Raw genomic sequence first — 26,514 nt, forward strand, 5'->3', positions numbered from 1 at the left:
GTACTAGAAAGTGACAAAGGACAAACGGCACAAAGAACCATAGAGGCTGGTTAATTGTTTGTAAACTTATATTAACACAGATGGTTGTGGGTTTCACTTGTACGTGAACAAACTGCGAGTAGGCAGCGAAACGCGTTATACTATGCGCTTTTAAATCTGGCAGATGCCCAATAAAACTGGATAATGAATTCAACTCTACACTGCATTGGTTTTGATTTGAGGAAGTGACTGTCACTAGTGTTTTTTGTATTGCCGCGAGTGCCATCCCTCCCTGGGAGAACTGGAAATTCTTTTTCCCTGTTTGCAAATTATATATATATAATTACGTCACTATGCCCCATGCTTCAGTTCCTTTTCCTGCACGCTTACATGCGTCATCAGGAACACGACTCGAGTTACTCATTGTCCTTTTTGTACTATTTGTACGTTTTTCTTTGAAAACCGTGATGCAATGTCATCTCTCAGGGTTTCGGGCTTCAAGCGATGCCGTGATTGCGAGGCCAAAATTATGACCTACCCCCACGACATCTGTCTATGGTGTCTAAGTGTTAGTCATGACACAGAGGCCTGCACGTCGTGTGCAAAGATGCAGCTGAAATCCCTACATGAGAGGGCCGGAAAACAAGCCTTGGGCTGACGTGCACCAAGTCTCCGGCGCAGTCACGTGTCTGATCTTCGGAGGCCAAGACTGAGGAGCCCACTCGCGACAAGGGGAAGGAACGACATTGCAAGAAGACCAAGAATTTAGCTCATTCCTCATCGCCTTCCTTGTGGAAGAAGAAGAAGAAGAAGCAGCAGCACCACCGCTAGACGCAAGTCCAGCTCGTTATTGGAACGAGGTAAGCCCTCGCCGGGGGCAGACCACTCGGGATGAGTGGGAACGTTTTAAAACTTCAATGCTTGAAATGTTTGAGAGAAGCTACTGTAGGTGCAGCTGCGGCCCTGACACGCAAACATTGGCAACAAAAGCGGCACTTGGTGCACCGTCGGGCGTCACACCTGCCAGACATAGGTCGCTGGAGGGCCATAAGGCCGAGGCCCATGACACCATCGGTTATCTGAGCGTCCCTCAGTGACGAAAGAACCTTCAGCATCGAAAGCTTTGGCTTTGAAACCTATTCTCAAGCCCTTGGCACTAACAGTCAGCAACGGTTCATTTGCGCCACTGTCAAGATCGGGTCGATTCGATGCAATCCATATTTGGCGTCGATGACCCCGAGGACTCAGACGACCCATGTACACGGTAGCCCGCGGCATTGATTTTTTTCAACAACCAGGCCGATTTATTGGCCCTAGCTCAGGGTCTACAAGACTCTGGTGATCTGGATACTGCTCCAGACCTTGAGTTACAGCAAAACAAGCCCTATACCTATACCCATGCTAACATTAAGTTCAGGGATCTGGTTCACAGGGTTGTTAACACCCTTAGGTTAAAGGCGTTCACTACACCTCTTCAGGGGTATGAGCTCACTGACAAAATGGACGAGGGTCCTACAGTCGAGCATAATATGCCATTCAAACCAGCCATCGCGGATCCTTTAGCCTCCTTAATGCAGCACCCTTGTACCATTCCCCCTGTAAATGCCAATTTTACAGGGAAGTATAGGCCAGCACGAGGAAACCCTTCTTTCCTCGCCACACACCCTTTACTGTGAGAAACCTGAAGGTGCCTCAAACGCTAGTCCCCAGGGATCTGTCATACAGGTGGTAAGTACACGGCCATCGATTTTGGATCCAGTTCCGGGGGGAGGACCAGTGCGGGAGGATTACCTGGGTGAGGGGTCTCTGGGAAGTGGGTGTTGGACAAGAATTGAGGTAGTAGCCCTGTGGCAGCCAGACCTATCTCAAGAAGGGTAAATGTGAGCTGTAGAGCTGTAGCATCGAAATTCACAAATACAAGTATCCAAATAACACTTGCATTCAAGGTTTTCTAGTAAAATAATGATTTATTTAACGGTCAGTTTTAAATAAGCATTCTTTAAAAAGGGCAATGTGCAACAATAAAAATACACTTCAAAATGCATTCTCAGAATCAAGTCCAGCAAGTAGATACTCTTTAGAGATGCTTCATTCACACTGCTTCATCCTGAGGTGACTTCACTAATGAGGACAGTATTGGCATTTATATATCACTTTTGTACTTGTCAAATTCTGAGGTTGGCAGAAAGGAACGGTTAATGGAAAGAAACTGGTTAAACTGCTTCTCAGAGCATGTGAGCACTTTGAAATCTTACAATGAAGTCTAGATAAAAATCTTTCCCAACAATATTAGTTAAAAACCAATGCATCATTTATGAGGGACAGTAAGATTCAAAGTCAAACGAATAGAAGCGTCTGCAGGGAGCCAGGACAGCCAAAGTCAATTGGTGCAAAGTCTATGGAGCTGAGGCACTTCTTAGAGAACAAAAAGTCTTGCACAAAGTTAGAGGGTTTGTTTTAGAAAATCACTGTTGGGCCACAAGCTGTTACACTTGTGAAAGTTAGAGCTACAATCAACTCTAGACAACGCACCTACTGCAAGTCTCAACTGAGAAGAGCGAGCTACAGACAATGAGGTAAGTATACCAAAGTTAGAACAGTACCTTGCTTCTGTCTGGTTGCAGTGATCAAGATCCTTTGTTCCTGGGCCTCAGTCGTGGGGACAAGAGGTAGGGATGTCTTGGGGACTCCAGCACAGCAATTCAAAGGTCGGCGGCAGCTACTGGCATTCTTCGGTTCAGCAGCACTTTGCGGTGTCAGCGCCTGGTAAACCGCACCACTCCGGATCTTGGACACCATTTGGGCTTCCTTTACTCCTTGAGTCCAGCACTTTGGTGAGGTGACTCGCGCTTGGGTCGTCCTGCTTCGGGAGGGTCCTCGGGAGACTCCTGGAGCTTTTGGCCGGTTTACAGACGTTGCACTAGACTACAGATTTTTCGACCCCTGGCACTCGGTTCCATCAGCAGCAAAGAAGTACGGCCAGTTGGGGAAGGCCTTCCAGCAAAGTTTGCCTCGGGGTTAGTTGGTCCCACTAACCCAAGGTGAGAAGTCCTTCAGTCCAGAGCTTCTCTTGTTGATCAGAAAAAGGAGTTTCAGCACAGCAGCAGGGCTTCACCGGGCAGTTCAACGGTCCAGGAGGATGCAGCAAGCTTTGTTCACGGTTTCTTCGTTGGGTTGTTATTCCCAGTGGTCGACTCGGTCTTCAGTCCAAGAAGCCTCGCCTTTTAAGCGGGTTTCTCCTATTCATGCACAGCCTAGCTGTCACTCAGACAACAGGGTGGCTGCTTTGCAAGCACAGCCAGCCAGCCAATCAGGACTGGGTGCATTCAGGTAACCATGGAGACAAAGGACGGGAGTTTCGGGCACCTCCCTGACTTCCTGCGCTTTCAGACCCACTGGAGCCAGAGGCGGGTTTCAGTATTGAAGCCCGCCAAAGGCAAAAACAAACAAAGCGCTCAAACCTGGTTTGGCTCACAGAGTAGAACCTAAGAAGGATCTCACAAACAAGAAATGGCGAAACAAGAAGACTGGGTCCATTTTGACAAAATGGGCACCCATGGGTGCTATACTGCAGCTGAGTATTCAGCCTGTGGTAGAAAAGCACAATGGTAGACACATTAAACCACTGCCACCAGCCATTTAAAGCAGTGAGGGTAACATAAAAATGTTACATGAGTAAGTACGACAAAGGGGCTACTAAGTATCCCCCCAGCACTCCACATAAAATGGAGTGTGCTGGACCTACAAAGAGAAAAGGTAAGTAAAGTCAATTTGGCTTTTCTATTCTTGCGAACGGTATTTCACCCAAGAAAAGGTATTTAAACCTTGTGTGAAATCTCCAAGGATTTCTCTGTGACAGTGTACTGAAGGTGCTGTGTGTCACCATACAAACGTAGATGCCTATGGAGCTAGTCAGACACCAAAAACAAAGAAAACACATAATCCAAATCAGATAAAAATACATGAGAGAGTGAGAAAAAGGTCTCGTTCTCTTCAGGGTCAAAATGAAAAGGTCCTAAAATCCAGCAAAAGAGCTGGGGTCTCTAAGGTTGAAGGGAATTAGAATTCTCCCTAACAGGCAGTAGGCACCCTCTTTTTTTTTTTTTTTGCTAGTGTGGCAATTCATTCATAGGAGGCGGAGCAGAGGGCAAGGTTCTACAGTTTTCTTTATTGAGGAAATTAAAGAAAAACTTCTCTAACCCTGTTTCCATGAAGGGGTCTCTGCACTAGACAATAACAAGTGGGGGCTTGTCAGGACGTCTCACTAATAAATACTGTCCTCGGTCCAAGCCTGTTCTAACCTACTATATGCCCTACCACTATACAAAGACAGAAAAGGAAATCCTAAGCTTGCGGTTAGGATCTGGTAACTTTCCCCTTGTGAGTTTTCTTGGTGGCTGGTTTTCTGGCCCCCCACGAAAGAGTTTTTCTGATAACTTTCAGTTCTTGGTTAAATATCCAAGTTCAAAAACAAAAGTGTGGTTGCAAATAAGTCTTTGTCAAATAGTGCAAATTGTCTTTTCTTTATCCCTTCTCCTGGGAAATGTCCTCTGGACTTGGATAGATTGGTATTCACACTTGCAACAAGGTTTATGGGTTATTATGTCTGAATTGTTCACCTCTTGCAGGCTACGAGCTTTGCCAGCCCTGGTTGTCATTTCGCTCATCCCCTTGTATGGTAACCAATCTCTTCGCCCCATGTGGACTACGGGCTTGGTCGGCCTTACTGTAGTAGTTGCTTCGCTCACCCCCTTCTGGGGTACTCCTCCTTTTAGTCCTCTCTGGACTATGGGCCTCTCCAGTCCTATTTGGTAGATTGTTTCTCACTAGTACTGGGATATTTGGACATTCAGCCTAGCATGGGCTAATGCCTTTCTCCCCCTTTCGTCACACTGCTTTTCCACTCCTTGGTGGGAGGTGTTTGTTCGTGCAACCCAGCATGTGCTTGTGGCCTGCTCACCCTTAGCATTTGTATTTGTATTTTATTAAATTTATACAGTGCCTTTCGGCAGAGCTGCTGAACAATAAAACATATTTTTTTTAAAGTACAATCAAATGATACAAATAAATACAGGTGACATCAGCAGAGAAAAAGACGAGGAAAGAATTTTACTTCTAGGAAGCAAGAGAAGAAAGAAGATTGAGTTTAAGATTTATTTGAAAAATGCAAAGAGATGAAGAGGAGAGAAGTGAAAGAGGAAGGGCATTCCAAGGCTTAGGAGCCAACGGGGGAAAAAGAACGGAAACGAGACGAGGTACAGGGAGGCTTAGGAACAGTTAGAAGAAATAGATTCTTAGATCATGAAGGACGTGAAGGGACATAAAAAGAAAATGGGGAGGAAAGATAGGGCAGGCCAAGCCATGGGTGCATTTAAAGACAATCGAAGTGATACAAGAGACGAGATTCTAAGGGAAATGGTGAAATTGAGAGAAGGGAAGATGAAATGGAAGATCTAGGGGGTAAAGAGAAAAGAAGACGAGCAGAAGAATTATAGATGGAACGAAGAGGGAAAAGAGGACGAGCAGTAAAGATGAACAGTAATCAATACAGGAATAGACGAGAGGGAGAGGGAGAAAAGAAGTTTAGCGTCAAAAGAAAGAGAAGGGTGGGCGCAGCGAATGTTAAACAAAGCATAGCGACAGGAGCGAGAAATAGAGGAAATATGAAGAGAGAAGGATCAAAGATAACGCAGAGGTTGCCCGGTGAGGGTGAGAAGGAGAGAGAGAGGATGGAGAAAAAGAGAGGGGGAGGGTGTAACGCTCACCTGATTCTCGCAGAGGCGCCGGTCTTGACTGGGCGACTACCGTATCTTCAAAGGTGATGTGTAGCACCCGGTTGGCTCTTTGGGCTGGACCTCTGTGCACTGTATGCCTGACTTCAAGAGTAAGATGTCTGCAGACAGAAAATATGGGATTAATGAACTGGGGTTATTGGGGTGTCCCTATCTCTTCCCTTTTTTGCTCTCCTGTAGACCCCCAAAGGTTAACGCTCTCACCTTAGGTAAGTGAATGCCGAGCTCTCCATCTGCCTCGGGGCAGGGTGCTGTAACCAGTTTCTTCACTGGATCGGTAGCGCAGGCCTCTTGACTTCAGAGGACTGCTGTCCGTCGTTTACTGCACGAACGGTAAGTTTCGAGTAATTCTATTGTCTTTAAAGTCTTTAGCAATGATGTCTCTTGTTTTGCAGGTTCCGGCGATGGCGGATGACGGGCTGAAGTGAGTTGAAGATGGAGTCCGTATGATGAATAGAAGCGCTTGGAAGCACGTAAGTAAGCGCTTGTTGCCTGCTTCACGATGCGCTCTAACTGTCTTTTATTTTGCAGGTACGAGTTCGGAGCGGCTGCAGGGTGCCGGAATACCCACTGGGGTTGATGTGGAAAGGAGTAATGGCACATGAGTATCAAAGTTCCCCAATGTCTTTAAACGCACCTTGTTTTGTCTTTCAGATGCAGGATGCAGCGCCGAAGGCCTCCGGAGCGTGCGAAGAGTCGGTAAGCTTTTGTCTTTCAGATGCCGGAATGCAGTGTGAAGACCTCCGGAGCGCACGAAGAGTAGGTAAGCCTTTGTCTTTCAGATGCCGGAATGCTAACCTGTTCTTTCTTGTCTTTATAGGTGTTGCTGAAGACTGGATTCAGGATGGTAAGCCTTTTTCCTTAGGCCCAGGATCCGATGCAGAAGACACGATGAGCGTTCTGCTGCAGAGGATGCAGAATAACGCAAAGCAAGATTCATCCACCGGGTGTGGTTTAAATAGCCTCCTGTAGTGCTTAGGTGTCTCCTTCCACAGCCACGCCTAGGTAAGAAAAGAGTTCCTGCTTTCCAGAAGAGTTCCAGTGTTCTGAATCTAGGGAGTGGCTCCTGCCCCACCCAACAGGAAAAGTAGTTCCAAACAGAAGAGGATCAGAGGCTCAGCTGGCAGGCAAGTAAGCAGCATGGTCTGCTGCAGGTAAGTCCACCCAAGCATCATGAGCCCGGCGCTTCCAGCGCTGGGACTGGGCACATTTATGAGCCTGGTGCCACTGGTGCCAGGACTGGGTCCAAAAGGTCCCAATTGGGACTGGTTGGCCCTCGGAACCTTGGTTATGGATCTGCTTCCAAGGGAGTTGGGAAAACCCTGACCTTTTGGAAGCAGAGATCATGACAGTGGGTGTAAAGGGCATCGCGGGATGTTTTTTCACAGGTTTTTTTAGGGGGGTAAGAAAAATATATATGTGGTGTGGGTGTTCGGGAATATATAAAACATTAAAGGGTATGGGGGATTTGGAGGGAGGACTAGCCCAAAAATACAAAATTTGATTTGTTTTTTCATTAAAAAATCCAGTGTGAAAAACCCTGCGAAAAAACATCCCACTATGAAATGACATGGAACTGGGTAAAGTAGGAGAAATTGTAGACAAGGGGAAAAACAGAACCTCCGTTTTTGAGGGATTAAGTTGCAGAAAGTGGGGGACATCAAGTTCTGAACAGCCGAGAGACAGAAACAGTAGAGTGCAACGCTGAATCAAAAGAAGAGAAAGATAAAAAGATCTGGGTGTCATCGGTATAAAGGGGGAAAGACAAGTACTGAGTAGCGTGCCTTCGGGCACACCATAGAGAAGAAGGAGTGAGGAAGAAGAGTGTCCAGCCCAGGTGACAGAGTAGGTTTGTTGCAAAAGATATGAACAAAACCATTCAAGAACAGAACCAGAAATACCTAAAGTGGAAAGGGAAGAAATGAGAAGATATTGATCCACAGTGTCAAAAGCATTCTCTGTTTCTTCACTCCTTCGTGGGAGGTTGGGTATTGCAGCCCCATGTGGGTTTTGCGCTGGCCTCACTACCCCCAGCCGCTTTTGCTACCTCTCATTCAGCGGCACGGTTGGTCTGGGTCTTTGGCCGATGTGGCACTGCCCTTGAGACCACGCATCGGTCTGCCTGGTTTTCTTCCTCTTTTGTCGGCTTCTCTGCTTCAGGGCAGTAGGGCTCCATACGGTGCTTCGGCTGGACACTCCCCACTGTTCCTGGTGTAGCTTTGCTGTCTCCCGCTTCGGTGGCCCTGGGCTCTCTGAGATCTCTGCCACTTCACCAAGTGGCAGCGTTCTGCAGGCTTTCCTAAATCTTCACCCACCAGATTAACAAAGTGTTTTTGCGTTCTGCTCCTTCCTGTGCGGGAGGGACTCCCTCGTCAGCCCGCACACGCAGACTGGCGTTTCTGGTTATTCAGCAGCCTCTCTCTCTCTCTCTTCGGCGGCCTCTCTCTCTTCGGCGGTCTCTCTTCTGCTGGTGTCCAGGTGTATTTGGGTTCCTTCTTGGGATAAAATGGACAATAACATTGTTCCTGGTGTTTGCAAGAAGGCGGTTGCAAATACAGGTCTGAAACCAAGCCATCCACTTTGAAGCTTCTGAAGTAAAGAGAGGTGGGATTGAATCTTTACGTGAGCATTCTGTGTCCCCACAGTGAGTGAGGGTTATCCCCAGTGGAATCCCGTTTGCTTGGTCACCTAAAGAGGGAATTGTATAGCAAGCTCTCCTCCCTAGTGCCAAAGGGGGTGGCTCCCCCTGGGGGCAAAAGGGACACATTCCCTGGATTAGTCACACTAGGGAAGGTTTGTATACAGTGTAGTGCCTTATTTTTTTTTGAGGATGTCAATTGTATTTCTAACTACTTTCTGATCTACATATTAGTTCTCTAATATGGCTACATGCCTTGTTCATTAGTCACTGACATTGCTATATTACAGTTCTTGCTATGGTTTTATTTGTGTTTAAATAAACCCAAGCAACTACTACACCTACAACACCCCAACTATGCCCACGCTCTGACTGTCTCCTCGCAAGCCTGCACAACTGTACAATTAATATTAATTATGCAATCCTTTGTCACTGCTACTGCCTGCTCAGAACCCACAGCACCTGGCTGCCGGGAGTTCGTCTGCACTTCCTATTGTACAAAGTATTCAAAAAACTACGTCGCTCGTACGTAACCAGTGACATGAATATCTTAAGCAACTCTCATGTAACCACTTTAAGTCAAGCGCCCAGATGCCTGAGGGTTAGGCACACTAAACAAATGCAATAGTAAATAAAATAAATAAATAAAAGTGTTACTGCTCATAGCAGAGCACATCAAAAGTGAATGTGTAGTATGCTACTTGCCAGTGATTTTTTTATTGCTAATTGTTTGTCTAAGGCCTAATGACTGTATTTTTTTACATTCGGCCTAACTTATATTATTAAGAGTGCTCTGTGTGTGCTTAACTGAACCCTTTACAACTCTAACACACTCTTGGTGTAAGTCTTGCAGCTCAATTACACAACCAAGATACAGTTTGGTTAGACAGTAGTGTCTTTCCATGTTCACCAGAATAGAATGGCCTCTCAGTCCACAAGGCTGACTCTGAAAATCCAACTTAACAGTAATAAATACCTCACAGATACAAAACGGGGTGCTCTTGGATCACATCTGCCTGGTAGCCATATCGGCTTTGGAGAGTAGCACACAAAAGAATGAGTTGCAGCTGTAGGGGACCTCAGGAAAATTGTCCGACAGTAAAAAAGCCTAAAACGCCAAAAAGCAAGGGACAAGTTTGGGGACTAATCAAGTTAGGAAAATCAACAAACGAAATTGAATTCTAGTATAAGGGTCAGGGGCGACTCCCAGTTTAAAAGTGGAGATAATTTATCTTTACGTTTTAAGCGCACACCTTGTGAGGGAGCACGGGATAGCTGTACAAAGTTGAGGCTAATTGTACACTAATCATTCTCTAACCCTGCTAACAGATCAGAATAAAGTTGAGGTAAGGCAGGGCCAGGGTAAGCCGTGAGGTTGCAGGTTGCTGTGTAGTTTATCCATGGTCAATTACGGTGTTAATTGGAGGTGGGGTCTTGTTAATACTGGATTTCTACACTACAGTCTGGTGGACAGATGTGTAGAAGGCCACCATACTTAAAGTGAACAGGGGGCAACTTCTGAGAGTTTAGCCAAACCAATCAACGAAGCATGGAGAGTGGCCAAGGCTAAGTCTCATGAGTTAGTGAGTGTGGTAAGGGGTCCACAATGCGTTCCCAAGGGAAGCAAGCAATAATTACACTTCTTGGACAATCAGTCATAAAAATATAATATTTATTTATGGCCAAAGAACACTATGAAACGGACTACGAACAAGTAGTATCACACAACACAAAAGAGTAAAATGCATAGATACAATCACAGTAGCCAGTGCCAAATAATCAATGAACTCCCCCTCTCCCTCACACAATGCTTGCAAGGTAAGGTAAGTAATTATTTGCATTGGCAGTCCACAGGAATAACAATCCTCACTTAAACCGTCCAACCCTACGTTGCAAGGGGCCTTGTGCCCAAAAGTTGACCGTTTCCAAGAGTTTTAGTAACTGGGAGACAAATGAGGGAGAGGGGTCCTGTGGATGTGAGGAAGGTTCCAAAAGTCAGAAGTATTATACTGGTGAGTCAGACTGTTTCTAGCTTTCGGTGTGCCTTCGGCAACAAGTTGCGCCCAAGCCAAACTGTTAAAAAGCTTTCAGAAGTTATCAAAACCTTTTAAAGGGGGATATAGGTGTGCAGGCAAGTACCGCTGTAACGCACCACCCGCTGTAACTTACCCCGTACTCTTATTTCTCCTCAGACTAGGCAAGTCACTAGAGAGTCGCCGGATGTCAGCCTTCCCGTCATCTCTTCCAGTCCCAGGTGCCTAGGAGCTGTGTGTTGAAGAGATGTCCCGGTTGGGCACAGAATGCAACTCACACCAAGGCATTCCTCCTCTATGCAAACGACCAGACACGGGAAAGCCAGTTCCAGCGTTTGTCACCAATGCACGCCGACAGCAGGGGACACAGATGTTGCGGACGGTATCAGCCTTCTGTCTCTGGCCCGTTGAAGCTGGAACGCCAACATTTCACTGAAGGGACTCGTGCAAGACAAGCTGCAGATCCTCCCAGTATCGAGCTGACACTCAGGACGATGCCTCCAAAGTGTTATCCCAAATGGGAGCTGGTCAGTCCACTGGATGGTCCAGGAACACTTCAGAAGGCTCCCAATTGCAGGACACCAAGCATATGTTTGAAATATGGTTGGTTCCAAGGGTCGAAGCTCCACCAAAGGATTTCTAAAGATCACTAGCCAGACAGGGCTCCACCGGGGCTGCAGCAAAACTTGATTGCCAGGCCTTCTCCGGATGTGTCCCCAGTTTCTTCACAAGTCTTCTTGGCACGGCAGCACTTTTGACTCCTCGCTGAATCTCTGGAGAATGGCTGCAGGGGGTGTGCTGTCATAATATCGAAAAAAAATGTCGAATTACAATAATGTCGAAAAAATAATGTCGAAAACAAAAATGCCGAATTTTTTATTTTTTTATTTACATGTTTTTTTGGGTTCCGGGGGTAAAAAAAATGGGGTTTGGGGGGAACCCCCCCATCCCATTTCGAATAAAAAGCAACCAAAAAAAGAAATTCGATTTTTCTTTTTTTTTTTGACATTATTTTTTAGACATTATGACTTTAGACATTTTTACATTCGATTTAATGACTATAAATCGCTGCAGGGCTCCTCTTCTTATCCAAAACTCAGGTGAGCATCGAAACTTGACGCACACTCGCACACACCCTCATGCCCATAAATGTATTTACCTGGCAAGGCAGGAAGAAGACAATTGGCCAAAGAACAAATGATATACCTGGTGGCACAGCCATGTTAGGACACTAGCCACTGTTAGTAGCTAAGCGTGGTAAATGTGAGAAGGCTAACAAAATGTACTGTAAAAACCATGAAAATGAAACAGCTGACATCAGTTTGTCTATCGGCACATGTAAAGTAACCAAAACATTCCTTTGAGTGTAATCTAGGGCTATAAAAAAGAAACCCCATTGCACTGCATTGGAAGACGTATTGTGCAATGTTAAAAATTTACCCAAAATGGATAACAAGTCAAAAGACTAAGGGAAACAGTTTCCCAGTACTGACAGTCTGAGGACTAGTCAGCTTCCCGATAACGCGAGCCAAAGGCCTGTGAAGTGAAGCTGAAGGCTTCTCTTCACTGTAAAAAGTCAAGACAGGATTAAAAAACAAAAATGTTTGGGGTCCATAGAATATGGAGGAAAAGTTGCTCCAAGAGCAAACTTTCCTAACACGTCTTCAAATCCTTTCAGAATTTATAGGACAACTCAGCTATACTAAGGGAAATTCTTCAAGATAATTGGAGCCAAATGGAAAATACTTGTCTTGTACCCTGTTACTGCTGCTTACAGAAAGCAAAAGGTTTGTTTCCTATTTCTGGTGAGTACCTTGTTTTGTTAATACTGCACTCCCAGGAAAAGCATTTCAAAGCAGCACTGATTTTCAAATTACAAATGTCTAGAGTTAAAGGATACTGCATGCTTATCAATTTTGTCACGTCGTCACCTAAACCTCTACCTCCTCTTGTCATATGCCACAGGTCAAGGCGTTGCTGTCAGAAGGCCTCAACCGACCAAGGAAAGGCAGTGATGCAGGGGACCACCCGCCAATCACACCCATGAGGTCTGCCACTGAGCCAGAACTAGGTATGTGTATGCATTAACTTGTAGAGCTGGCCTGGATGCTCAGTGATAGTGCTGTAGACAGTTGGCCTAAGGGCTCAGATGTAGCTCTGTGGTTAACTTTTTCCCAGGTCTCAGTGAGAGTGTGCTGTGCACATTTGGCCCAGGGGCGCAGTGATGGTGCTGTGCAGAGCTTTTTCTGTGGCTCAGTGAAAGTGCTGTTTGCAGTTGTCCTAGTGGTTGAGAGATGGTGCTGTATGCTGCTTCCCTCAACTCAGTAATAGTGTTGTAGGCTACTGGCCAGCTGATTCAGTGATGATGCTGTACTGTACTATGCTGTGTTGTAGGCTCAGTGGTACGGCTGTGCTCATATGGCCCGGGGGCTCACTAATAGTGCTGTGATCTTATAACTCATCCTTTCTGTGATGGTGCTATACACATCTGGTTTGTGCGCTCAGTGATAACCCAGATATTAGCAGAGCATGGTGCTCAGTGGAGCAGGCCTATGGATTTCATGATAGTGCTGTGTCCAGTTATCCCGATTATTATCATTATTATGGTATTTATTGAGCGTGGACTTAGGTTTGAGAAGCAACGGAGTGCTTTACTAAGGTACATAACAGTACAGATGCATAAGGGAGCGCTTTTCAGATGTAACAGAACAGATATACAGCAGGGGTAAGATACAGAGGGGGACAGAGGAGGGGTACAGCTGCACAGGGTAGTGGTGAGGAGAGGGGCAGGCAGTGTTCAGCGAGTCTGGTAGCGCGGGGGGGGGGGCGATGTGACGGCCTATGTGTTGAGGAGAAGAGGCTCCTTGAATAGGTGGGTTTTGAGTTATTTTCTGAATTGTAGGAGTGTGGGGGTGAGTCTGATGCTGACAGGGAGGAGGTTGCATAGTCTTGGGGCGTAGGCAGAGAAGGCTTGTTTTCTGGTCCTTTCCTTTTTTCAACAGCGGATTTCAAGTCTGCTTGTGTCCTGGCTTCTGGTAATGCGCTGTCTGCTGGAGATGTTGTGTTTCTCTGTGATGTAGCTGCATTGCAGCAGGACTTAAAGGTGATTTGTGCGTGCAGTGGGAGCCAGTGAAGGTCGATGAGGGCCGACGTGATGTGGTCATATCTGCGTAGACCCTTGATGAGGCGTGCGGCCGCGTGTAGGACACTTCTAAGGGGCATAAGGGAGGACGACGGATGGCCTTCACAGAGGGCATTGGCCCCATCCAGGTGGGATAGGACCAGTGCTTGAACAGTGGATCTAAAGCTGTCAAGAGGGAGAAAGGGATTGACTTTCTGCAGGAGGGAGAGCGGATACCAAGGTGTCTTGAGTATTCTTAGCTATGTGTGTCGTGAGGGATAGGTGTTTGTCGATGTGGAACCCCAGGACTTGGCACAGGAGCTGAGCTCGGGTGTGAAGCCCTCAGGGTTCAGGTTGATTGCCAGGTCTGTATGTCTGGGTGTTCAGCAGTGTTTGGGAGGAGTAGGGATTCGGTCTTGGAGGGGTTGAGCTTCAAGTATGCACTGGACATCCAAGACTGGATCAGCGAGAGGCAGGTTTGAACCTGCGGATGTCCTAAATGGAGTCGATCTTGAGGTATAACTGTGTATCGTTGGCATTTTGGTGGATGTGTATGTTGTGTGTGGCTAGGGGGGCTCCCAGCGGCTCCATGTATAGATTGAAGATCAAAGGGGAAAGGATGGAACCATGCAGGACTCCATAGTTGACGGTAACATTGGTGATCTATAGTAGTCCATTTGAACAAACTGCTGGCGAGGTAGGACTTGGACCAGCATAGCATAAGGTCGCTGATCCCCACGCGCTGATGTAGGGTGTCTGTAGTGCCTGGTGGTCTAATATGTCGAAAGCCGCTGCAACGTCGTGTAGAAGCAGGAGGAAGGGGTGGCTGTCATCAAGGATGTTGAGGGTGTCGTCGACCACCTGTATGGTTGCCGTCTCTGTGCTGTATCACAGTCTGAACCTGGATTGGTAGGTTTGGAGGAGATGGTTAGTGTCTATGCGTTGCTGCAGTTGCGCTGCTACCGCCTTCTCGATCTTGCAGAGGAAGGGAAGATGGGTGATGGGGTGATAGTTGCCTAGGTTGTCGTGATACAGATTGGGTGTCTTTAGTAGAGGGTGGATTTGTCTTGTCTTTAGTGCCGATGGGAAGGTGCCTTGAGTTCGGGAGATGTTGATGATCTCCAGGTCGGGAAGGAGAGCTTCTGCGGTGAGGGTCTTGAGGATGGATGCTGCAAGGCATAAAATAAGCAGTGTCGCATAGCAATTTGCTATGCAATTCTGTAGGTTTGCTAATCAAATTGGCACTTGTGTAGCAAAGCTAGCTATTTAAGTTGCCATGTTCAATGAAGCACAGCTTGCCCTGCATTCCTCTCTTGCTGTCTGTGTTCCCTTCACCCTCTTATCTCTGTTCACTTCAAGTGCTGATGGAGGGAAAGTGCAGCAGTAATCATCTCCTCCAATCTTAGGTGCCAAGGACCTGCGTGGGATTGCTAGGCAAACATTTATTTTTCAAATAATTGCAAACCAGAAGAAAAAGGGATGATACTTTTAGTTCTACTTTTATTACGCTTTCTATATCCTGTCTGGCAAAGACATGTGTTAACTTTATATTTTCTTTTAAAAAGACAGTCATGTAATTCCATTACTAAAATGTTAGTTGCTACATATTGCATAATTACAGTATTGATACTGTAAAACACTGCATCTCCATGCTTTACAGTAAAGTTTAAGATAGTGTATCTAAATCTCATAGCATCACACTGACAAGTGAACACTTTTGAAAATTTACATAACACGTTCAAATGCTTTTGATGGCAAACCTAGTTCTGTAACTTGCTGGTTGCATACATTTGTGCAACAGGTGCTCAACCCATGAGCGATCCCATACTCCCTGGCATTATATATTATCACCCTATTGGTTTATACCAGCTACCCTGAACGTGAGATGACCACAAACTACAATATTCCACCTAGTTTGCCAAGTTCTCCGCTTAGTCTCTTTCTTTCCTTTTGCATAATGAATACACAAAGCTAACAATATGTTTATAGTGATCAATAGTTCCATGTAGTCTGTTCTACAGATCTACAGCACTACCATACACTGTAGTTAGCCCCCAGAGCTCACTTTGCTTTAGAATTATGATTGAATTATATATTGGCACCTGGAGGAGACAGTTGGCCAAACAGTTTTCAGAGCGTTTTTTATCATATCTATTTATTTGTGTCCATTAATGCAGCTGGCCTTTTACATTTTACAAACACTCATCCAGGGCTCGCAAAATCTTTGCGCCCACTCGCATAGTCGAGTAGATTTTATGAAGGAGAGTACCATTTGCAAGGCATGTTTGAAACTTTTATTTAACATTTACTTTTTTGCAGTGTCAAATAAAAATGTCACGGTGCATGGCTGGCCTCTGGGTGGCAGCAGTGTGCCAAACATAAAGAGTGTTTTTAGTGACATGCACCATTTTACAGAAATCGCATTTAAATTTGTTGTCATCCGTTGCTATGGGTCGAGTGCATTTATCTCGAATGGATAAACTAAGTTGCCTGACTTGCAGTTCTAGCTGAATTTTAAGGAATTTGCAAGGCCTCACACCTCTTACTAATGCCTTAATTCGGCAGTATGCAAAACTGCTGTATCGTTGCTCTTTTCATGTCTTAAATTACTTCTGGTGACATTAACAATATTAGTACAACATTACTAATCAAATGGGTCTGTTTGCTAATTAAGAAGATTTTAATGAGCAAACTTTGCTAATCAATTTTTTAAAACTAATTTATGCCTTGATGCTTGGAGGATGTTGTCTATATACGATGTGGCTTTGAGGGCAGCCAAGGTTTCTATCCGGTCCTGTGTAGAGTGTGTGTTGAATGTTATACACAGTGTGGAGATTTCGCAAGGAGGGACATGTGAGGTGCGTCTGTGGATGAAAAGCTGTTGTCTATGTGATGGCGAATCTTGCTGATTTTGTTGATGAAGAAAGTGTTGATGTCGGTGGATTTCCCGATGGTATGGCAGGGTCGGGTAGCGGGTTGACGCTGTGCTTGACCACTTTGATGAGGGCTCTGCTTTTATGGTCTGCTTCTACAATGCTATCCTGATAGTAGGAGGCCTTGAATCTGTTGATTAGTTGTTGTCTGGTTGCTCAGATTTCCAGGTCAGTTGCGGTCCAAGCCTAGCACCAGGTTTTCTCGTTTCCTGATGACTCTTTTGCTGAGGTTGAGCTCTTGCTTGTACCAGGGTGCTGACAGTTTTGGTTTGCAGGTGTGTCGTTTCAGAGGCGCGTTTCGGTCGATGGAGGCTAGCATTGAGTGCTTCCAGTTGTCTCGCAGTACGGTCCATGTGAGCTGGAGGTTGGCGAGGCCTTCCAACTGGAAGTTCTTGAAGGACCTGAAGTTTTGTCTTCTGGGTTTCTTCTGGGGGTGCTTGACTGGTGTGGTGTGCAGATCGTTGAAAGTAACAGCCAGGTGGTCAGACCAGTCAAACGGGAGAGGAGAGCTGTAGTGAAGGGAATGTCAGTCCAGAAAAAGTAGCTACCCCTCTATAACAGAGGCAATGTATTTTGTTGGCCGAAGACCAACCACCTCATGTGTTCGGTATTAGTAGTACAAACTCATAAGCTTGACTAAAGTGCGTCCATTTTGAAGTGATAGAAATCGCCGTTTTGTTTTTAACTTTCGCTTCTTGCCTTCTGTTGAAACTGCTTTGCTGAAAGCCTATTCTGTTCCACTATTATATTATTGTTCATGCAAAGAGCAAGGCCGCGAGATACTTGTTGAAACATAACGCAGCCGACCCAGACAGAAATGCCCGGTCTCCTCCCTCACAAATCCTTGGAAGTAAGCAACAAGGCATTTAATCAATACACAGGTGCCAGCTAGTGTCGTTCATGCGGTAGAAATGTTAGAAACGAACAATTAATGGCTTGAATTATGCTCTCCTTTGTGGCCCCCCTTCCATGAGCCCTGTAGAGCGAGTTGACCCCTAGCACACGAATATAAACTAGAAGATAGCGAGGCCTGGAAAGTGTCTCTCCCCTGCACGCAGCTTGCTTGCAGGAACATGAGCAATGTGTTCTCTAAATCAAAGAATTGTGTCTGCAGGCTCACGAAATTGCAAACTGTTGCTAAATAAATGTCTGAAGGTGTCCTACTCGTCACAATTGTCAATCATCGAACCCAATTCAAAGGAAATAGATTATGGGCGGTATTGAATGTGTCACCGCTGATTGTAAGATGCCTGTTTTGTATATATGTAAATGTTGTGCAATGCTCGCTCTCTTGCGTCCCTCGGGGTCTGGAGACACACGTCGCGGGGCGTGAGACCCAGTTGGCCAACAGACTATTTGCTTTGCAATAAACCCTAGCTTTTGGGAATACAACCTCGTGTCTGGTGTATCAGTTTGTGTGTGGAGATTGTGCCTTGTTTCCATACGCGAGGGTCCCCTAGGGGCCACTTCAAAATGGCACCCGAATAGGGACCCACCCCCACTTGTTCCATTGTGTACGTTGTAATATAAGGAAGGCGAGGAAAACGGCGAGGACGAGACGGTCGAGCCGGGATCAAGAGGTGTTCGGGGCACCCCTATGAAAGTGATGAGACTCCTTTGCCTATCTGTACACAGCTGATCCCTGATCGACGTGTCCGGCCAGAGAACAAGGAGGTGAGGGTCCCGAAACGAGGCAGAGTGATCCAAGATACGCAGACGCAACGATTATTGGTTGCGTCAGTATACGTACGACTTGCGTCTTGAAAAGGCAAATTGATTGATCAGGTGAGTCGTGCCCCGATTCGAAGTAACCCTGATATTGGTTGAGAGTTGATTTTGCAAAATCAAATGCCCAGCGTAAGGTTAATTAGCCAAGGGTAAGGTTAAAACATGCCTGGGGTATTGTCCACCTGCTTAGTGGGATTTTTCCACTGCCGTAGGCAATCTTTGGAAACTGGCCAGGTCGCGCCACCCGTGAGGTCGCCGGTGTATGAGATGTATATGAAGTATGGTGTAGGGGCGATAATGTTTTGTGAAATTTGGCATAGGCAAACCAGACACGAAGAAGATTTACAATGGCCGAATCACAGGAGTTTTGAGATTTTGAGGATAGATTACTTAGAAAAAATGCTGTTGAAAAAGAAAACGCGCCCTGCGGCATTTGATGTCCTTAGAGACTGGAGAAAGGAAGCTATGCTTTGTTGGAAAAGCAGAGAGAAGAATGTGCACAGGCATAAGTCAAAAACAGAAAGAGTGAAAGAGAGGCAGGAGGAGGAGTGGGATGAAAATTTGAGAAGATCAGACAGATGTGGTCAGTTGAGTATAGACAAGATATATCCACAACAAGAGTTGCATTCATCAGATGAGTTAATAAGCAAAATATTAACTGAAACAAGGCAAGAGCGCCCAACGAGAGAGACTAAAAAGACCGCACCAGTGTCTATTGCTCAGCCCCCTTCAATTGCTCAGCCCCTCCCTATTGTTCAGATCCCAGCACAGCCACAGATCATACCATCAGCACCTCCCATTAGCCAGCCAGCAGCGCTGCGGCCCGCAACTCCAGCGCTGCAGCAGTCACTTCCCGTTCCCGTTGTTCCATCCGCACCTCCCTCCCAAGATATTGCTTCTGTCCCAACCGCACCTCCACCTATTGAACTAGAACTCACTGAAAGAAGAGAAGATAATGCGAGAGGAGAGGGGGCGGGACAAAGAGAATTCACTAGAGTGACCCGTAGTGCGATTAGTAAGGAGAGAAAACGGGAGTTGCAAGAACAGGTAGCGATGTATATAGACTGGAATGATGAAACGTCGACGCTGGATTCGATGTCTGATTTTAGGAGGAACAATGAAAGACGGGTATTGTTGGAATGCATGGGGGAATATTTAATGGAGAGATGGAAGCAGTTAATTGGGATGGTACCGCCACAGAAGTTGTTGGATTTCAATGCTTTAGCACGATGTAGAGAGAGAGATGAAGAAATAAAGGAACATGTAGATAGACTTTTTGAATTTAAGAATGAACTTGATGATGCATATGCTGAAATGTTTACCATGCCAGGGTATAGGAATAGAGATATAAGGAGGGATAGAAAGGAGGCGGTACCATATGTGCAGCAGCGATTTCTTCTGCCGTCAAGGATGACGAGTGAAAAACTAAAAATATGTATACGAGAGGCGTTTAAATGGATTACAGATCCTAGTATTCCCACGATGGAAATACATGAAATATTTGATGAATACCCCTTGCCAATGAAAAGAAAAGCACTGCAGACAATGGTTGAGTATTTAGAGGACAAATATATAGATGATAAGAAAGCTAGTCCCCCAGAATTGATGGCGATATACAAGAGAGCATTAGAACGTGGAACAGGAGAAACAGCCTTATCACTTGATTTGGGAATAGTACTGCATACGAGAGAAGGGGGAGGAAAAGTAAGTGCAGCATTTCCCATGAGCGAAGTCCCACCTACTTTTGTGCCTAAAGTAGAGATTCCTGCAGTAGGCAGTCAACCAGCGCAGGTAACGGAAGCACATTATACAGCACAATGAGTTGCACGTTACCTTCTCCAGACAGGAAGGGAATAATATAAAACAGACGGTTCCTGATTTAAGGAAGAATCCGGCGGGATTCTATAAGGAAATAGAGTCCTATTTGAGATCGTCCATGTACACTATGAATGATCTAGACTTAATATTCCCAGTAGTTGTGCCAGCAGATATATGGAAGCAAATAAGGAAAGTAAATGATGAGGTGGCCTATGGTGCCACTTGGGAAAAACCATCGCCAAATATGGCAGCGTTACCGGCATGGATAATACAAAAATTGAAGGAAATAGTTCCAGAAAAAAGAATTGTATGGGACAAATTAACTGCATGTGTTCAGGGCAAGGATGAGTTATCCACAGATTATTTTAATAGGTTTGAAGAAGTATTTACGGATTTTAGTGGACAGGATGTAAGCACAGAGGCAGGCAAAAGACTATTTGTTGATAATTATATGAAAGGGTTGATACCTCCAAATCAAAACTTAATAATGACATCAGAAAGTGCATGGCAAGCAAAAACGTTGAGCGAAGTATTGCATATGGCCCAATATTATGAGAACGGAGTGAATACAGACAAAGAGAAAGAGGTAAAGGATAGGGTGAATTTGAAAACAAGTATGTTACTTCAGCAAGTGGCGGGACACAATAGAGGGAGGGGAAATACACAAGGGAGAAGTAATTCGAACATACATGGAGGGGCGTCTCAGACTAAATCAGTGTGCGTATTGTAGAGAAGAGGGCCATTGGAGAGCGCAATGTCCACATTTATAAAATAGGAATGGGTATGGTCAGAGAAGACAGCATAGGAGGAACCCAGGAACAAATGGACAGAATAGAAACAATAAGCAGCACCAGAATAATCAAGGAAATGGTACTCAGAATCAAAACCAAGTTCAAAATCAGACTGCTTTTAGCCAAAATCAGAGTGAGCGAAACAAAGGAAAGGGCGGGAACATTTTCGATACACAACCCAATACATATTATAGTAGTGACTACACATCAGATGTGTTGTATCCTCAATAGGACAGCCCAAGACAGGGGTCGGAAACAGTGTCTATTCTGGTGAATCAAAAAGGACCCTACGTAGAAATGAAAGTCGGGAATAGAGAGCACAGCTTTCTAGTAGATACAGGGGCGCAAAAGTGCTTGATAGACCATCACTTGGTTCTGGAAATACCACTGTCAGGGCAAAGAAATATTTCACTAGGGTTCGCAGGTATGTCAGTAATCAATCCAGTGTCCCAATCAGTACCAGTAACATTAGGTCCATTCACTGAATATTGTCCATTTCTCTTAACTGAAAATTGTGGGGAAAATCTTTTGGGATTACATTTATTGAAAAAACTGAGAGCAGTTATCCATTGCACTCCTGATGGAGTGTTCTTGACAATTTTGCCACAGAATGTACCAGTGTCAGAATTTTTGTCAAAACCTTTGCCGGGAGAATTGAGTAAAGTGCCAACTTGCAAATGGGCGATGAATTACAATGATGTGGGATGCTTGAAAATAGAGCCAGTAAAAATTGTTCTAAAAGAGGGAGTAACGCTGCCGCGTATTCCACAGTATAAAATTTCAGCAGAGGGAGAAAAAGGATTGAAAAGTATTGTTTCAGATTTGGTAAAACTGGAGGTGATTGAAGAGATTACAGGCAGCACATGTAACAGCCCCATTCTCCCAGTGTATAAGAAAGGAAGTAACGAGATACTGTACCGTTTCATAATTGATCTGCACGCATTAAACAATGTGGTTGACCCTCAATTCCCATTGGTCCCAGATGTTGCCACGATTTTGACAATGATACCCGCCTCGGCAGAATATTTTAGTGTTATAGATTTAAAGAATGCATTCTTCAGCATTCCAGTACACATGGAAAGTAGATACTTGTTTGCCTTTACATTAGGAGGACGATCATTTACATTTACGCGCATTCCACAGGGCTATACAGAGAGTCCGAGTATTTACAGCAGGGCATTGAAGGAACAGCTAGATATGCTAGAATTACCGGCAGGTTGTGTATTGTTACAATATATAGATGATCTATTGATTGCTGCTGATACAGAGGAGATTTGTAAAAAAAGTACTGTTTTATTATTGTCACACTTAGCAGCGCATGGCCATAAAATCGAGCTTAAAGAAATTCCAATATTGTCGAAAGGAGGTGGCTTATTTGGGCTACCTACTTTCGAGAGAGGGGAGAAGACCGACGCCAGTAAGGATAGAGAGTATCTCTGGTATGCCTATTCCAAAAACACAGAAAGGAGTCAGAGCTATAATAGGCATGGCTTCCTATTGCTGGCAGTGGGTTGTGAATTTTGCGTTGATTGTGAAACCGATGGTGTCATTGACAAAAAAGGATGCTGTGATGCCTAGAGAGCATTTGATCTGCTCAAAACAGCATTGTGTTCCGCTCCAGTTTTGGGCAGACCAAACTATGAAATAAATTTCAGATTGTTTGTACGAGAGTGAAGGCAGCGCGTTGGCTGTTTTGACACAGGAAAAAGGTGGAAGAAATAGACCATGCAGCTATTTTTCTTCCGCGCTGGACCCTGTAGCACGCATTATCACGTTGTTTGCAAGCTGTTGCAGCGGCTGCTGCGTCAGTGAAACAAAGTGAAGGAATGGTGTTGGGGCACACCTTAATTTTGATGGTGCCACATGCCATAGAAGTTCTTTTAAATAGAACGCAGACACAACACCTCACTTCTGCTAGAGTGACTAGATATGAAATTGTCCTATTCGCGCCACACATCCAAATTATGAAGTGTAGCGCTTTGAATCCTGCAGAATTAATGCCACTGCCCACGGAAGAATTAGGTGAGAATGAATCACCTCCCCATGATTGTTTAATGGTCACTGAGGAAGAAACGAAAGGAAGAATTGATTTAACAGATACCCCACAAAAAGAGCCAGATGGAGAACTGTTTTGTGACGGCTCCTGTTTTAAATGAACTGATGGCACATCAACTGCTGCCTATGCTATCACTACACTGAAAAGTATTGTAGAAAGCAAAAGAATCCCTTACACAACTCTGCACAAGCTGCGGAGATAATAGCGTTAACCTGGGATTGTGAAATATCTGAACATCTGAGTGTAAACATATTTCTGATGTTTGTTAATCTGCTTAGAATCACATGCTGTGCATAGGTCCGACATCCAGTGGTCACTGCGGAGTATTGCATTTTGTTTTTCGTAGTCGAAAAGGGGACGTCGACAAGGCGTGTCTGAAACACTATCCCTATAGTGACGTGCGTTGTACCCACAATCCCTCACGCGTCGAGGTCCCTCAGATTGTTTTTTTCCGCCCAGCTTCTGGTCGCCTTCAAGCGGAGCTCCTCGAGAGACATTGCAACTCCTCGACCTTTGGTCGTTTTTTCTCATAATTTAATAATCCCTCCCTCGACGCAGTTGTAAGCTGTTCTCCGCCGGAAAGAATCTTGGACGGAGGGTCGAGCGGAGGAAATCCTTCGGCGCTGCCGAACACGTGGCCTGGCCTCGCAGGCCATATACAGTAGGGAGAGTGGGGTCGTGGGACATCTCTGGGTCTTTTCTGAGAATGCCTTTCCCTTTCCCCTTCCTTTCCCTTGGGGTGCTTATCGCGATTTATTGCCTCGGCTATGGAGAGGACACCATTTAGGTTTTGCCCGCTTTGCAAAGGCAAATTTACTTGGAAGGACAAGCATTCACGGTGTAACCGCTGCTTGCCCCTCGATCACAAGGAGGAAGGTTGCACGGCTTGTCGGCTTCTTAAGCCTAAAACTCTAAAAGGCCGAAGGTTCACCCGCCGCTGCTACCACCGACAGTGACGAGGAACGCGATAACACGACCTCCGCTACGGAAGTCGAAACCCCCTCTAAGGAGCGCTTGCGCGCTTCGTCGTCTGTCCCCGGCCCCGACGGGCTCGGCTCACGCCCTGCTTATGGGGATGAACACCCCGGCGACACTGACGCACACAAAGACTCACATAAGCACACAACCCACGGCTCTTCTTCGTCTAAGACGAAAAGAGCTTCGGCGCCCAAGGAGACGCAGGTTCCACCGGCGGCCTCCTCGGACCGTTCGGGTTCGAAGCCCCTCTCGCAACCGCAGCCGCGACCAGCGACTGGGCTTTCGGCAAATAAGGGCGCCACCCCCAAACCATCGGCCGGCACGCATCAACAGAAGGCGCATACCGCCGTAGAGCGTTCGACACCCATAGCGTCGAAAACGCAAGCTTCCGCCGACAAACGAGTCGCCGAAAGCTTGGCGAGGATCGCTGTATCCGACGCCCAGAAGCGTACGCCGAAAAACACATAGAGTGCTACGCATAAGTCGAAAGACACGCCGAAAGAGCCCGAAGAAAGGCAGGGACTACCCCCTTCAGTCGGGGGGTCACCCAGCACACCTGAAGGTTTTTCGGAGGGCGACGGGACACTTTCCTCGACGCTTTGGGAGAGGTCGAGCCGTTTCCAGTTAGATGACTCTAATTTTCCCCCGCCAGACCGCTCTGGGGTACCCCATGAAACCATGGAAAGACTCCACCTCTGTATGGAGAGGATGGAAAGGTTTATGAATACCCAGACCTCTCAAACTCCCAAGAGGACTAGAGAAGGGCCTCAGGAGGACCCCAGGGCCAAAAATCCGAGGCTAGTCGATCCCCAGGTGGACACAGCCTCAGACTTCCATAACGTATACGACCTCACTGGGGAGGAGGAATACTTGGAGGAGGAGGATGATTTCATAGACGATCAAGTAGGACAGAACCGGGAGGAATGTCTGGAAGACACGCCAGACATTATAGAAGAAGGCTTCCGAGAAGACACTGAAGAAGGACCTTCGCACCCCTGGCAATCCCCATCAGTGTATTCCGACACTGATGTCCTAAACCTAAATCCTCCTGACAATTCACCGGTTAGGAACACGTCTCCGATTGACGATCAGCCCACTTTCAATGCACTGTTGCGCAGAGCAGCAGCACATTTCGAACTGGACACTGGGGAGCTCTCTCCAGAATTAGACTTTGTGGAAAAAGTAATTAAAGAGAAACCCCCAGTCAGCCAGACCATTCCCCTCCTAGCTTCAGTGAAGAGAAGAATCATCCCTTCGCTGGCCACTCCCGCATTGATCAGAGGGGTCAATCCAAGAATTGAAAAACTTTTCACTCCTTCTCCCTCAGACCCACTCTACATTAGGGGACATTCCATTCCGGATTCCCTAGTAGCATCTAATACTAGAAAGAGGGCAGGGGTACCACTTTCCACCAGTGAGGCACCCCCTGACAAGGAGGGCAAAAGGCTATATGCCCTTGCAAAAAGAGTAACTTCCTCGGCTGCCTTCTCAGCAAGAATTGCGAACAACAATTCTTTGCTTGCTAGCTATGCAGACGCGCAGTGGGCCAAACTGCGCAAGGACGCCGAGGAAGCACCGGAGCCTTTACGTACACGCCTACTTTCAACTATTGGCGAAGGAACTCAGGTCAACCAGAGCATTGTAAAAAACTCTCTGGACGCGGCAGAAACAGCGGGACATTCCCTGGTGCAGGGAATACTCCTAAAACGCCATGTATGGCTGCGCAACTCAGGGTTTAAACCGGAGACACAGGCGTCTTTAATAAATAAACCTGTGGAAGACTCTAACCTATTCGGAAAAGCGGTGGATGAAGCTCTAGAGATGGCGAAAAAAGAGTTCGATACTATCAAGACTCTTGACCAAATCTCTAAGCCCACTACCAGACGCGGCTATGGCAACAAACGCTTTTTTCGTGGCCAACGCCAACAACAACAACAAAGTCAGCATCAACAATACCCTGCCACCAATTACCAGACCAATAGTGGGCAGTACAGCCAAAGAGGCCAACGCCGGGGTAAGGGGAGAGGTCGGGGATCCACCCCCAGAGGCTCCCAAGCCCCCAACAACTCCAAGTGATACGAAGATTCGCGTCCCCTCCCATGCAACACCGGTCGGGGGCCGGATAACATCCTTTCTTCCTGCATGGGAGGAGATAACGTCAGACCGTTGGGTACTTTCCACCGTAGCCCACGGATACTGTATCGAATTCAACAGTTCCCCATCCTACAGACCCCCGAGGGGACGTCGCATGACACCGGAACATCTTGCCATCCTTCTCCAAGAAGTAATACAACTGCTGGAAAAAGGAGCCATAGAGGTCGTGCCTCTATCTCAGGTAACGGAAGGTATTTATTCAGTGTACTTCCTTGTACCCAAAAAGGATCTAACCATGCGCCCTGTATTAGATCTGCGCCCAGCGAACAAGTTTATCAAACCCCAAAAGTTTCGTATGGTAACCTTACAGGAAGGGATCCCACTGCTTTCTCAGGGAGATTACATGACAACATTAGACATGAAAGATGCATACTTTCATATTTTAATGTTGCCAGCGCACAGAAAATACCTCAGGTTCATGATAGAGGGCAAACACTACCAGTTCAAAGTGCTACCCTTCGGCATAGCATCAGCACCAAGGGTATTCACGAAG

The 26,514-nt window shown here is 46.1% G+C and overlaps 1 protein-coding gene across 7 annotated transcripts in view; it reads left to right on the top strand.

Annotated features, from left to right (window-relative positions):
- Positions 1–26,514, top strand: part of TOP3B (DNA topoisomerase III beta) — a 636,381-nt gene that overhangs the window by 424,919 nt on the left and 184,948 nt on the right. For all 7 annotated transcript variants that reach the window (XM_069619981.1, XM_069619976.1, XM_069619978.1 and 4 more), the window contains one exon: positions 12,408–12,513. In XM_069619981.1, coding sequence (XP_069476082.1) covers positions 12,408–12,513 — 106 coding nt within the window. The remainder of the gene's footprint in view (positions 1–12,407; positions 12,514–26,514) is intronic.

This window comes from Ambystoma mexicanum, chromosome 10, assembly GCF_040938575.1.
Source record: "Ambystoma mexicanum isolate Mex_15411 chromosome 10, UKY_AmexF1_1, whole genome shotgun sequence".
Lineage (NCBI taxonomy): Eukaryota > Metazoa > Chordata > Amphibia > Caudata > Ambystomatidae > Ambystoma > Ambystoma mexicanum.